General features: G+C 42.7%; 1 protein-coding gene across 1 annotated transcript in view; it reads right to left on the bottom strand.

The window, feature by feature from the left end:
* Positions 1 to 14,349, bottom strand: part of L3mbtl4 (L3MBTL histone methyl-lysine binding protein 4) — a 344,610-nt gene that overhangs the window by 162,465 nt on the left and 167,796 nt on the right. The window contains exon 12 of the mRNA XM_055610122.1: positions 5,496 to 5,598. Within this exon, the coding sequence (XP_055466097.1) occupies positions 5,496 to 5,598 (103 nt within the window). The remainder of the gene's footprint in view (positions 1 to 5,495; positions 5,599 to 14,349) is intronic.

The following is a 14,349-nucleotide window of genomic DNA, read 5'->3' as shown; positions in this document are numbered from 1 at the left end:
ACACACACACACACACACACACACACACACACACACACACACACACAGCTACTAAAAAAAACAATGCATAGAGCAACAAAGACACCTCCCAATGTCATGCATGAGGTAAGGGAAGACCCACAATCTATCAAATGAGACTAGCATGCAACTGAGAAACAAAGAGGACAAAAATGTGTTCTCAGAAACAGGTAGCAGCTTATAGTGTGATTATGAGCTTCAGGTTTAGGGCCAGTGGTTACAGCAACTAACCAAGACACAAGGAATTTAAAGGGGAATTTCAAGAATTACTCCAGGAACAAATATGATAGAAGGAGAAATTTGAAAGAAAAAAAATGTATATCACTAAGATGATACTACTAGAACATTCCCTAGAAGTAAAATATGTGAGCTTGACACAAACAATGGGAGCAAAGAGGCCCATTTCAGAGCATCAGAAATAAAGGGTGTGCCTTTCCCCGAAGGTAGTTATCGGAAACGGCTGTCCAGAGGTTCTAGTCTTTTTCCTGACATGTTTGGATGACAGTCAACTTCTCAACAATGAAAAAGGTGAGAGAACATTTCTTATAAATGCTGACAACTCCTTTTTAATGGCAAGGGGCGATCTATTGGATATATGGAAATCTGAAGCAAAGAACAGTGGGGCAGACTGATCCGTCCCACACAGTAAGTGAAAAGTGTAAGCAGCCAATGGGGGCATTTCATCCAGGCCAATTTAAAGATGAACACGTGAATGCACGTGCACACAGACACACACACACACACACACACACACACATACACACACACACAAAGAAAATACCTGAAGTGATTTCATCTTCAGCTACAGAGTCACTCCATACTAACTCCGTCTAGAGGATGACCTATGACCTAAATACAGAAAGGGCACTCAAAATCACCTCATGGACAGGACACCCCCACTTCTGAGTGACAGGTGTCATCCCGTGTTTGGGCAACACATTAACCATGTGTGCCTTGCATCCCACATGTAATGAGCCAGAGGTCCCCATATCCTGAGGCTGCATGGTTCTCTCTGTGAAGAATGTAAGTATTCATTCCAAATAAATTATCTTTGTACCTTTTATGACACAGTGGTAGACCAAGTCTCTCAGACTGTTCTATTTATTTAGAAAAAACACAACTTGTAGTTCACCCTGGATCTTGGCTCAAAAGTTTTTATTTTTTAGCCCCAAGATGGCTACCTTTAAATTTTTCTATGTTAACACATACAGCTACTTTCTTTTATCCATTATGCAAATTCATTCAAATAAAATGTAAATCATGAGATAATTGTGTGCCAAAAGTCCCATTTTCTCTCTGATAGGAGCTGATGCAGTTTCTTACAAATAATGGCTTATGCATATTCTACAGAAACTCCAAAAAGCCTTGAATATTGTTAACCCCTTGACTATTTCAACAAAGAAGAGACTAAAGCTGACAGAAAACTGTCTAGAAAGGGCCTGCAGAGGTCTGCTGCCTGAACGGCTAAGATGGTAGATCATTTTCATTAGTCTTCAGTGCTGTCTGGACGTCTCAATTCTCAGCAGCTGGACAAAATGAGACACTGACAACCTGTTTTACTTTCTTTCAAAATACCATCCCTCCAATATGAGAACTAGAAATTCTGACACACATAGGTAAAAGCCTCAGTCACTAATTTTGTGCTTTTTCTGCCTGGAAAGACCCTCACAAACACAGAGCCCAACCACCCCTACTGTTGAAGCAGCAGTCCTGGCAGACCCCAGACCTTGGAAGCAAGAAGAGGAGGTGTTGTATACAGGCTGTGGTGGTTTATCTGAGAGTGGTTCCCTTTTCTCGTATATTTGAAGACTTGGTTCCTAGTTGGTGGAACTGGATTAAGAGGTGTGGTCTTGTTGGAGGAGGTGTGTCACTGGAAGACGGCTTTGAACTTGAAAAGATTCAATTCATTCCCAAGGTGTCTCTCTCTCTGCCTTCTACTTCTGATGAAGATGTAGGCTCTCATTTGTTCCTACCACCATGCTTTCATTTCACCTCATGCATGCTAACCCTTGGTGACTGTAAGCTCAAAGTAAACACTTTCTTTTATAAGTTTCCTGGGTCATGCTATTTCATCACAACAAACAAAACAACCCTCTCTGAGTGCAACTGGTTGCAGGTTTGTTTTTTGTTTACTTTCCTTTCTCTTTGACTATAATAATAATTGCCTAATATCCTTTGGAATAAGACTGTAAAATAATGCCTTTTGGTTTAAAAAAAATAATCTATGCCAAGAGGAAAGAACACTTTGTTTAAAATATATTAGATTTTTTTCCCTTCAAGTTTGTCAGGAATAGCTTAAGCTACAGTTGGCTCTGAAGTGTCTATTTGACTATAGGAACAAAGTTCATCCTAATCCCTTTGAGTGTGAGATGGAATATTTTTAGCGGGCTGTGCATGGACTGTGTAGATATATGTGAGTATCTGAACAGATACCACCACAGACAGGTAGTGAAGAATGGCACTTTTAAACTTTTAGAGTTGGGCAAGGCTTCGGCCGCCATAATACAAAGAACAAGGAAGCAAACTACAGAGACTAGAGACTACACAACTAACCTATTCAGTTAATTACAAGACAACTTAAATATTTTCTCAGGCCACATAGGCAGTAAGTTGATTAACTGATCAAAGCCAGGGCAGAGATGTCCAGAGCTTGTTACATTACCTGAGGTCTTACTCTACACTGAGCGCCTTCCTACAGTCTACGCAACCCCACTGGGCAGCATGGTCTCGTTTATTTATAAAACACTGTTAGGTAAAACAGCTCATATGTGAGTTCAGATTTTTGTTTACATTATGGATTTATTCAAATATGCCTTCATATTTGTTGTTTTTCATTTCTGAGTCCCTGGTATTGGGAAGCTCTTGCATACCTTGTCATAGCTATTTAAGCCCTGCTATGTCATAACCAGGTCTACAGCTTGACAAGAGCCATTATCTAACCAAATAGCCACATGACACCCGAGCAGCCTCAAGCATTTTTGGGTTTGGGTGATGGGATAATGTCTCATATTTTCAAATTAACTAAGGTGTCCCATTTTTTACAGTCATACATCTATGGTGTTTTGTTTTGTTTTTCTCTGTTTCACTCACCATTATTTATTTATTTAGTACAATTTATTCACTTTGTATCCTAGCTGTAGCCCCCTTCCTCTTCCCTCCCAATCCCATCCTCCCTCCCTCTTCTCCTCCATGCTCCTCCCCTAGTCCCCTGGTAGGGGAGGTCCTCCTCCCCTTCCATCTGACCCTAGGCTATCAGGTCTCATTAGGACTGGTTGCACTGTCTTCCTTTGTGACCTGGTAAGGCTGCACCCCCCAAGGGGGAAATTATCAAAGAGCCAGCCACTGAAATCATGTCAGAGACAGTCCCTGTTCCCCTTACTAGAGAGAACCCACTTGGACACTGAGCTGCCATGGGCTACATCTGTGCAGGGGTTCTATGTTTTCTCCATGCATGCTCCTTGGTTGGAGTATTGTTCTCTACAAAGACACCTGGGCCCAGATTTTTTGGTTCTGCTGCTCTCCTGTGGAGTTCCTGTCCCCTCCAGGTCTTTCTATATACCCCGCCCCCCTTCTTTCATAAGATTCCCTGCACTTACCCCAAAGTTTAGCTATGAGTCTTTTATTCTAGTTCATCAAACCCTGAAAGACTATTTCATGGATAAATCACATCAAACACTCTCATATTAATGATTAAACAGCACAAATAAAAGCAGCAATCAGGCTCAGTTTCTGACATATGGGTTTAGAGACACTTTTAGAACAGGGAAAGCACACCCATTGGAACTCTGGCTTCTTCAGAATCCAGCCAGAAAAGGTGAGCCAATGACACACGCAGCGATGCTGGCAAGGCAGCTTAGAAGAAGAGGAAAACAGGGGTACTGCTGGGCAAGAAGCTGCCAAAGTGCTCAGAGCCCCAGCTCCACGGGAGGAGAGAGCTTTGTGGAAAGGGCGAGTTGCAAGGTTGTGACTTGGTTACATTGGGAGATAATGATTCAAGTTGTAAAAGAAGCACTAGGAAAAACCTGTTGCTCCCCCCACTTCCCAAAAGGGAGACTATTATGTGAGAGTCCCTTGAGTATGGCAAATGGAACTCTGTGGTGGAGTAACTGTCTTAAACAATGTTGTTGAGAACAGCAGCCACAGACCACCACTGAGCACTTGAGACATGGCTATGACGGGGAGATGATATATTCATATTATTCAATTTTAATTAATTTAAATAAAACAGACTCATGGGGTTAAGGAACGAGTGAATGAAGACCAGATTTGAATTTGCAGCTCAGACTACACACATACACATACACACACAAAGCCTAGTGAAGATTCTCTGTAGTTACATCTCCTGATAATGTCTAGAAAGTGGCTCCAACACCAACAGAACCCTCACCCAATTCAGATACCACTCTTAATTCTGCTCTGTTCTCTTTGCCACCCTCCATCCTTCATTGGTTTTTCTCCCCCTGCTCCCCCAAAGCAATGAGACATTTCCATAACTCTAGCTCTACTTATAACCCCCAAACCCCAGTGACCCCACCAGGCAACTAAGGTATCTGCATGCACCTGATTTCTTTCTTTTTAATGGGTGTTCTACAGTTCTACACTCATAACATTGTATCCAGGCACACAAGACATGTTTACCACTGATTTCTACCACTGATTTCTTGCATTGGTTACCTTAGAACTTCCTTGAGCACTGTTTTCCCAGACTGCCATTCTCTGAAAAAGCAAGGGTTTCCTGCACTGCCTTTAAATTTCTGGTGTGAGCAAATGTTTTCTTGGTTCATACATTACAGGACTCATTCCTTTCTCTTTATACCTACTGTTCATGTTTGTATTAGGCAAATTTAACATTGGTTCTTTTCAGTTTTGATTTATGTTACCAGATCATTAATATGAATGGCCATTCTAGGAATAATAACTTCACAAACTATTGGGGACAGAAACAATAGCAAAGATTCATGCTTTTATTCGCTTATATTTCCTTTATAAGTGCCATCTACTCTGTATTCTAAAAGCATGGAAAGTTATTTCATTCTCATTTTACATTCTTTAACAGAATCCTCTGTTCTTCAAATGAATAAAAAGGAGGAAAAAAAAGAACTTAAGGTAAACAGGAAGCAGGAGGGGAAAAGGGTGTCTGGGATTTTCTGCAGAAAAGACCCAGCAGGTGTGGAGGTGATTAAGAACAAGGGTAAGGCATGGTAAGGGTGAGCACATCGCAGAGGGTGTACTTTAGGGAGCCCCTAATACAGCAGACTCGCACCTCCTTAGAAATGCCTCTGCGGTCATGACCCTAGAACATTAGAAGAGGGCAGACAGAAGGATTCATCAAGGAAGGGCCTCAGCCGAACAGAAGGGACAGAGATGGAGCAGGAGGGGCTGACACCCACATAGGATGCTACCTAGAGCTGCTGGTCTGCATAAACACTCTCTCATTCCTCCCTGAGGAGATTTAAGCAAGCAAGAGAAATCTTTACCTGTGGTGTCCCGCATAACGTGGGCCACGGATATGGCCTATTCCTCGGCACCCAGGAGTAGGACACACAGCTTGACCTGGAAGGATTTTCACATCATTTGACCCTTCAGGAAGTAAAAGAACATAGCTTGAAAACTCTCGTTGAAGAATTGGAAAGTCTAAAACATGGAAATGATGTTAACAGAAATGTTGCAAGTTAAAACAAACTGTCACCAAAAACATCAAGTACCATGACATTCTATAATGTGACATGGCAGAGCCTGTGATGGCTTCAATAGACACCATTGCAACACAGCTAGCTTCAAAGGGAAGAAGATGGGCAGGAATGGAAGGGTGTTTTTTAAAAAGCAAACATAAGAAGGTTCACTTATTTTTCAGTGATCAGCAATGGCAAGGCCACGTAGCCACAAGGTGATGACTGAATTCTATAAATCTCCAAAACCGAGTCAGTAAGTGGTGACGCAGAGCCCAGCGCATTCTCCCTAGTGCCCACCACGTGTGCTCCCATGTGCACAAACACGCACACAGCACACACACATACATATATGCACACATGCATACCTACGAGTACGGACATGCATATACAACATACTTACACACACACACAGGCATGCATGCACGCACTCACATGCACACACATGCGCATACACGTGGTCCACGATCCATCCTATACCGTGCTACTAATCGAGGGGTACATCTCTTCAGCCCTATGCCTCCCCCCCCCTTCTACTTCTGGCTCCCTTTCCGTTCTCTGGCTCAGTATTTCCTCATCTCCCAGTTCCATGTCTTCTGGCTGTTGTGTAGGGACATGCTCGCCCAGGACCCTCTTCAGGAGGCCTTCTTCTCTGAGTTCCTATGTGACAGAAGTGCCTCATTTCCTCCTGGTGTCACTCCAAGACCTCCTGACGCCTGTCTTCCCAGACACGATCACCAGCCTCACTCTCACCAGCTGGCTTCTGTTACCTTGTCACTGGGGGAAGACGGTGGCATCCAAACCATGCACTTCACTCCGATCTGTTGCCAACAACTGCCTGGGTAGGCTTAGAGGCCACCCTGGCTTCCCGCGCAAGTGCACAGCCCCTCCCCTCTCTCAGCCTCACTAACCTCATCTCTGGTGGCTTCTTTCCTGAGCCCTGGCCACACACAGTGGACAACACTGGGACTGCTTTGTCCCCCATGGCCTGAAACAACCAACCAGCTGATGGCAAAACACAGTCCAGCTGATGACACAGCACAGTCCAGCTGATGACAAAGCTTGCTGCGGCGTCCCAGCTGTTTTCACCTGCTGCTGTTTCCAGCATCAGCAGATTTTGCCTCCCTCGATTCCCTCAATTCCCTCTCACCGGAAGCCCCTTCCCTCATCTAACTTAGGATCTATCTGCCATTTTTTGACCTGCTACTGCAAATAATTGAAGCTCCTTTGACTCTCTCTCTCTCTCTCTCTCTCTCTCTCTTTCTCTCTCTTTTTTAATTACACCTAGCTATGGGTCAGAGAACCTTACGTCAGCTCATCAGGCTGTCCCCCCCCCCCCCGGTTTTACATGAGTGCATTCTGGGTGTGGGGTGGACAATGATCTTTCATAGGGCTGCCTGAGCAATATCCTCCACTCACCTCCAGGCTCTGGCTCTAGCAGCTAGCTTGCATGCTGTCCACTGAGAAAACAGGACCCTGTGGACTGTCTTCTCTTGCCTGAGTGCCCTTGGGGCCATTTCCCTCCTCCCTGTCCACTGCAAATGCAGGCAGCACTCCCTTCTCTTCAAAGTAAACTCCTCACCATTTCTGTGTGGACTCACTGTCTCACTCTTCGGGATCTTTAGATGATCGCATTGTGTTCAGTTTTGTCCATTGTACAAAGGAAGAAAAATAATTATAATAAGAAAACCGGAAACAGTAGACCCCACATTCCTGGCTCCTCAGCAGCTGATCACACTTGCTCCTTCACAGATATGTGCCTCAGAGTGACCTCTGTCCTTTCATACCGCACTACTCAACCCACACTAATCTATTCCCCTGGCTCACGGGCACCTCCAGTGTGGGAAGCCTATTTCAATTACAATCTAAACACTTATTTGCTTGATGTCTATTTATTTTGTTAGATTAGAGGGTATGAGCCCAAATCTGCTTTGCCACAGTGAGAACAATCTCTAGCCTGGCCTTCAGTAAGAGATTATGAATGAGCTAGGGAAATGCCCTAGGATTCTTCCTGTGAGGGGCTCACAGGCCAGAAAAGAGGCTGACCTGTGACCATTAATTCACAGTACAGAGTGACTGCTCTGCATGGAAAGGCTAATCAAAGCGAGGTGATATTGGAATCCCAGTGCCTGGTGATATCAGAATAAATACTTCAAAACCCCACACCTTTTCATTTACTATTTAGTAGACAATAGAAAACGGGGTCTTAGATATTTCTTGACTTTGCAACAAGTTGAAGGACAGAGAAAACCAGACCTGACTCATCCTGGACTAGGCATAGTTCTGAGGTACACAGCAAGTGTGTGCTTAATGTGTGCACAAGGCCCCAGGGCTCAGCTACCAGTAAGCTGCTCCCAAGAAACAGTTCTCAAAGACAAACAAATAAAAGCAGCTTGTAAACAGAGGGTCTGATGTTAAAAAATTTAAAAGTCCTTAGTGAAGACGTATGCTTCTACCACATTTAGTTAAAAAGGGACTGTTTAACTTATCACAGTAAACAAAGGGATGTGTGAGAGAAGAGGCAATGAGAATTGCCTCTTTCCATCTGTCTCACAATACGATGGCCACACATTGTGCGAGATCACAGAGCCATGTCAGAAGTCAAAAGCCAGCAAGCAGAAAGCATTTTCACTGTCTCGGATGCTGCTCGGGGGATGATACACCACACACAGGAAGTGCTGCTTTAAGGCGTTTTCTGAGATATTTTAATACTCTGGATTAAGTTAAGGTTTAAGGTGGTGTTTTTAATATCAACCCAGGCTTTTTGTCTCTTCTCCCATATGGGCGCCACATTTCTCTCCATGTGAGAGCTGAAGGGAGGAGCAAGGCCTGGGTTGCTGCGAGAAATGTTACCTCATCAAGACCTCAGCAAAAGACAGAACAATGAAAGCATTTAAAGGAGCATAAAATAAAGTACAGTGAACCCGGCAAGTTCGTCCCTGAGCAAGTTCGTCCCTGAGTTCCGAATGGCGAGAGGTTGGTGCTCAACTCAGCAGGGAGGCAGACAGAGGTCTGTTGGGGAAAACAACCAGTAAGTTCTGTAACTATTTTCATCACTGACTCTAAGATAAAGGAGGCCTATGGCCAAGTTAGTAGGTTCCCCCCCCCCCCGCCATGAAGTAGTATTTTTGCCAAGAACAGCTTACTTGTAATCGGATATTTAGAAATGTAAATTTTGAGAATCATTTCTCTGCTCTAAAGGGTTTCTCCAGGGAGATGGTCCCAGGCCTTGTCACCCTGTCCTGAAATCATCGCCCCACCTCCCTTGCTGAGATGGTGGTTACTCTCTAGATGTGCCTTGTGAAGAAACACTGACAGGGACGAGCAACACCGTGTCGCCCAGTGGGTGGACTTAGTGCAGTGCTGCGATGAATCACTGCTTCATTCCCAGCTCAGCTCAAACTCCCATGTCTGTCTCTGACCCGCTAGGTGCTATGAGCTACTTGCCATGGGAAGCAACATGAAGAACTTCTGACTTACTGCAAGTCTATGGTGAAAAGTTTTCTTGGACATGAGTAAATGGAAGAGCCGGGGTCTTTTTTACAAGGACAAAGAAGAATGGAAAATGTTTGCATAAACTGGAAATGCCTATATCCCTTCAACCTGACATAGACAGAATGGGACCCCAAGTCTCAGGGACTGTCGTCACTATGCTGCCTACCCCATATTCACACGCTCCTTTTTGGCTAGCCTTCACTCAAGGTAGCCATTTTGGTTTCCCTTCATGGTCATTTGGCCTTTCTACCACAGGAAGACCTATAGGAAGGGTGAAGGAGAGGCTGGCTGGTATCACATCTCTGTCTCACTGCCTCTAAGTGCCTCAAAAGGAAGATGTGAACTCCCCAGGTGGCAAACACAAAGACAGAAGGAAGGTGTGAACTCCCCAGGTGACAGACACAAATACAAAACAAAAGCATGGAGGCAGGAGAACAAAGGCACATCTTTGGCCCAGAACACCGATGCCTCAAACCTACTACCAGAGAAGAAACAGGGCGTGCAGACAGCCTTGGTTAAGTAAACTACTTCAAACAGATTCTGCAGTTCAAGCAGCTGAAAAAATATTAGGCTGAAATAACAATTCCGTTGTTTTTCCTTTGTTAAAACCAAGCAATTTTCCTCTGACTAAAAGAGAGTTGCATATGCCATGATATCTATTGCCATGTAAACATGGTATGATGGCAACGATCAAGGCAGAATCAAGAAATGAGAGACTGTACTGTACTGATTGCTAGAAAATCAGAAATGGAACTGTGCATTTACTTTTAAATGTTCTTCTTGGTGACTGAGTAATATAATCCACTGTGAAAAGGATGGGTTTTTGCAACCAGAATATGTCAGAGACTGGGGCCATCCTCCCCACACCCCAAGCACTGGTCACAGCTTCTTCTCAGAAATGTCACTTGTGTGGGTGTCCAGAAAACCCAGGACAGAGTGACAGTGTTAACACTGATGAAAACAAATGAAGAGGATCTGTTCATTTAAATGCAGGTCAGTCCAGAGGTTGGCCAGCATCAGAGAATAAGGACCAGACTGCAGTGTCCTTATCATCCTTATCCTTAAACCACCACTAATGACTCATTGCTGAAAAATGCAGGCACTTAACCTAATTCCTTTAGCAACTTTTTAAAAACACAGCATTAGCTCTCTGAGGTAACACCGGGTACAGCATACATAAACACTGCTGTTTGGAAAGGTAGGCAGATTTAAATGTCACCGATAATAGAAAAGTGAGGATAGTTTATCCCTTCTTGTTTTAAAAGTAAAAGTAACCACTGAGGCTTTATTTGTTCACTTAAAAAAAAAAAGCATGCATGCATTTCCAGGATTGCATATTCTCAGGGTATGTCACCAACCAAACAGAGAGGTCTGGTCTTCGTAGAGCCTAACGTCTGCTGTCCTAAATACAATAAACAATTGGGTAAGAGGCTGGATATGATGCTGAGAGTGAGGGTGATATTCAGGCACACACAGCAGAGCACGGAAGAGAAGGTGATGCTCTAAAGATAGGGATGTGTCTTCAGGCAGGGCAACCAAGGTCCTGCAGCTTGTAAGAACACACGCCACAAGGGTCAAGGGAAGGGGGTGGAGAGTGGCGATGTGCTCGAGATGGAGGAGTCTTCCTTCTATTCTGGGGTGGACTGGAAAAAACTGAAAGCACGAAATGGAGAATGGGAGGATGCAAACATGCCTGCTGAGCTCCACTCACTTCCTGCACCCGACCAAGCTTGAACAGGCCTTCAGTTCCCTCTCCAGCAGCAAGCTCCCCAGAGGCAAGGCCTGAGCATCAGCATGGATGCTGGCCACCCAAGGGATGAGATGGGGCTTCTAGGGAGTTCATGCCAGCAAGCAAAAGTCTCAGGAACACAAACTGAAAATGCTTATGGGTGGGCTCAGAAAGAGACCGTCGGCTGAGAGGGCAGCCAGGGAAGGAAGGTAACCCAGGAGAAAACACCAGAGAACCAGAGACAGTGCCAAGAGAGAGCCACGGGGTACCCCACGTGCTCTTGGGTTTGGCAAAAGAATGTTTTGATTAAAGATGTGAATGAGACCGGTGGGATCAAAGAAATTAGGTTTAAGAATTCTTTTTGGGAATTTCTTATTTAGGAGGAGGGATAAAAATGATTACAAGCTGGGCATGGTGGTAAATGCCTTTAATCCCAGTGCTTGGGAGGCAGAGACGGGCAGATGTCTGTGGGTTCAAAGCCAGCCTGGTAGACAAAGTGAATTCAGGACAGCCAGGGCTCTGTTACACAGAGAAATCCTGTCTAGAAAAAAACAAACAAAAAACAACAAAATGATTACAAAAAGAGGGCTTATGGCCAAAATATTTTCATTATTCTTTTGCCTGAGTGATGGTAATTCTTTAATAGAGGGTGGAGGAAGATTAGAAAATCCCCAAAGGTAATAGGTCCAAACCAAACCGGGGCAAAACCAGTGTGTGTATGGCGGGGGCACATTCTTTGTGGGCATCATTAAGGTCCCAATTGTTCCTTCTGTTCTCTCAGCAACGGCAGGGAGGGAAACAGTGGAGCAGGGGAGGTGAAGGAGAAAGTACCTTACAATTAGGACTGAAACAGATAAAACAGGCCATTTGAGTATGCATGTCCTTTTTTCAAGTATTAAAAGTTTTATGGCCACTATTTGAAATCTGAAACTGTTAAGCTAGATACTGTTTTCTTTTAATTTGCCCTATCTAATATATTTATTTTACTTTGTAAAATTTTAATGAAATAATTACTATTTGATGTGGGAGAATATAAATAATAAGCATTATGTATTCTTTTATTAATTAATTCAATATACATCTTGGTCATAGGACCGTCCCTCTTCTCCTCCCAGTCCCACCCTCCCTCTCCCCTATTCTTTAGAATAGGTGAGCCCCCCTACCCAGATATACCAGCTCATCTATTCACATGAGGACTGAATTTTTCTTCCTCCCCTGTGGCCTGGTAAGGAAGTCTCATCAGGGAGAATTGATCAAAAAGTAGGCAACATAGTCTGTGCCAGAGATATCCCCCACTCCCCTAACTAGTGGGCCAACATGAAGCCTAAGATGCCCATCGGACTTATCTTCTTGTGGTCTGTGTACTGTAGTATGTCTGTCCTGTAATACATGACTGAAATCCGCTTATAAGTGAGTATATGCCATGTGCATCTTTCTAGGTCTGGATTACCTCACTCAGGACAATCTTTTCTAGTTCCATCGATTTGCCTGTAAATTTCAGGATTTATTTGTTTTTAATGGCTGAGTAGTATTCCATTGTGTAAATGTACCACAGTTTCTGTATCCATTCTTCAGTTGAGGGACATCTAATTTTTTTTTTTCAGTTTCTGTCTATTACGAATAAAGCTACTATGAACATGGTTGAGCAAATGTCCCTGTTGTAAGGTGGAGCATCTTTCAGGTATATGTTCAGGAGTGGTATAGCTGGGTCTTGAGGTACAGTTATTTCCAGTTTCCCAAGAAAGCTCCAGATTGATTTCCAAAGTGGTTGTACCAGTTTACATTCCCACCAGCAATGGAGGAGGGTTCCCCTTTCTCCACATCCTTGCCAGCATGTGTTGTCACTTGAGTTTTTCCATTTTGGCTAGTGTAATCTCAGAGTTGTTTTGATTTGATTTTCCCTGATGACTAAAGACATTGAGCTTTTCTTTAAATGCTTCTCTACATTCGATATTCCTTTGTTGAGAATTCTGTTTAGCTCCTTATCCCCTTCATTATAGAAGTCTAGAAGAGATCAGGGATAGAAGGCCAAGACCTAAACATAATAAAGGCTGTATACAGCAAGCCAATGGCAAACATCAAACTAAATAGAGAGAAACTCAAAGCAATTCCACTAAAATCAGGGACAAGAAAAGGTTGTCTACGTTCTCCATATCCGTTAAATATAGTATTAGAAGTTCTAGCTAGAGCCATAAGACAACTAAAGGAGATCAAAGGGGTACAAATCAGAAAGGAAGAAGTTAAAACATTCCTGTTCACAGGTGATATATGAGTTTATATAAGTGACCTCAAAAATTCCATCAGAGAATTCCTACAGCTAATAAACTCCTTCAGCAAAGTGTCTGGATACAAGAGTAATTTAAAAAAAAAATTCAGTATCCCTCCTGTATACAAATGACAAATGGGCTGAGAAAGAAATTAGGGAAACCACACCATTCACAATAGCCACAAATAATATAAATTATTTAGGTATAATTCTAACCAAAGAAGTCAAAGACCTCTATGAGAAGGACTTCAAGTCTCTGAAGAATGAAATTGAAGATACCAGAACATGGAAAGATTGTCCATGATCAGTAGGATTAACATAGTAAAAATGGCCATTTTACCAAAGGCAACCTACAGATTCAATGCAATACCTAGTGTTACATTTAAAATGAAATTATAAGCCGTTCATACCATTCGCTCCTACATAATGAAATTAAAGGTGACCAATGCCTATTGTACTAGAATATTTAATTACTCAGGCAGAAGGATGCTGAGTAAACAAAGACCATGGTTGCTTATCTTAAAGTTTCTGGATGTTGTGTTTTAAATACGAATATAAAATTGTAAAATAATGGTAAAGGAGAACTACCAAAGGAATTTTAAAAAATTCCCTAAAATGTAAATTTTATTTTTCTTTGAAAATCTAGAAAAAAAAATTTCCTTGGTAAGATAACTTAAGAATCTTTGTAGCACAGGGAACCATCTGGAACTGTGGTGATCCTGGGGACCAGTGCCTTCAACAGTAATCTCTCCCACAGCAAAGGCAAGGGAAGCACATAAAAAGTGATTTCCCAAAAGTCCCTTCCACAAACCTGGCAGTTTCCTAGCAGCTAAGGTAAAAAGAGGAACACTACCTTGGGCTTTATTTATTACTTGAAGGGAGTAAGAAGTCTTTTGTTTTTCTAATGAAGAACAAGCCAATATTTCCTTAACAAAACTGTAAAATGTATTTTTCATACATCAAGCCTTACACAAGTGGTTAATTACACAGGACTCCCTGAATAGTATGATGTGATCTGTAAGTATGGGCACAGAGCGTTGGTGGAAAAGAAGATTTTTGACTAATATTTGAATAAATAAATGAGCTGTGTATATGAGGGGCAGAACACTGTATATATATATATATATATATATATATATATATATATATATATATATATATATATATATATA

Source organism: Psammomys obesus, unplaced genomic scaffold (genome assembly GCF_907164565.1).
Source record: "Psammomys obesus unplaced genomic scaffold, mPsaObe1.curated_primary_1811, whole genome shotgun sequence".
Classification (NCBI taxonomy): domain Eukaryota; kingdom Metazoa; phylum Chordata; class Mammalia; order Rodentia; family Muridae; genus Psammomys; species Psammomys obesus.
The sequence above is the reverse complement of the archived record's forward strand: the minus strand, read 5'-3'. Positions and strand labels throughout refer to the sequence as shown.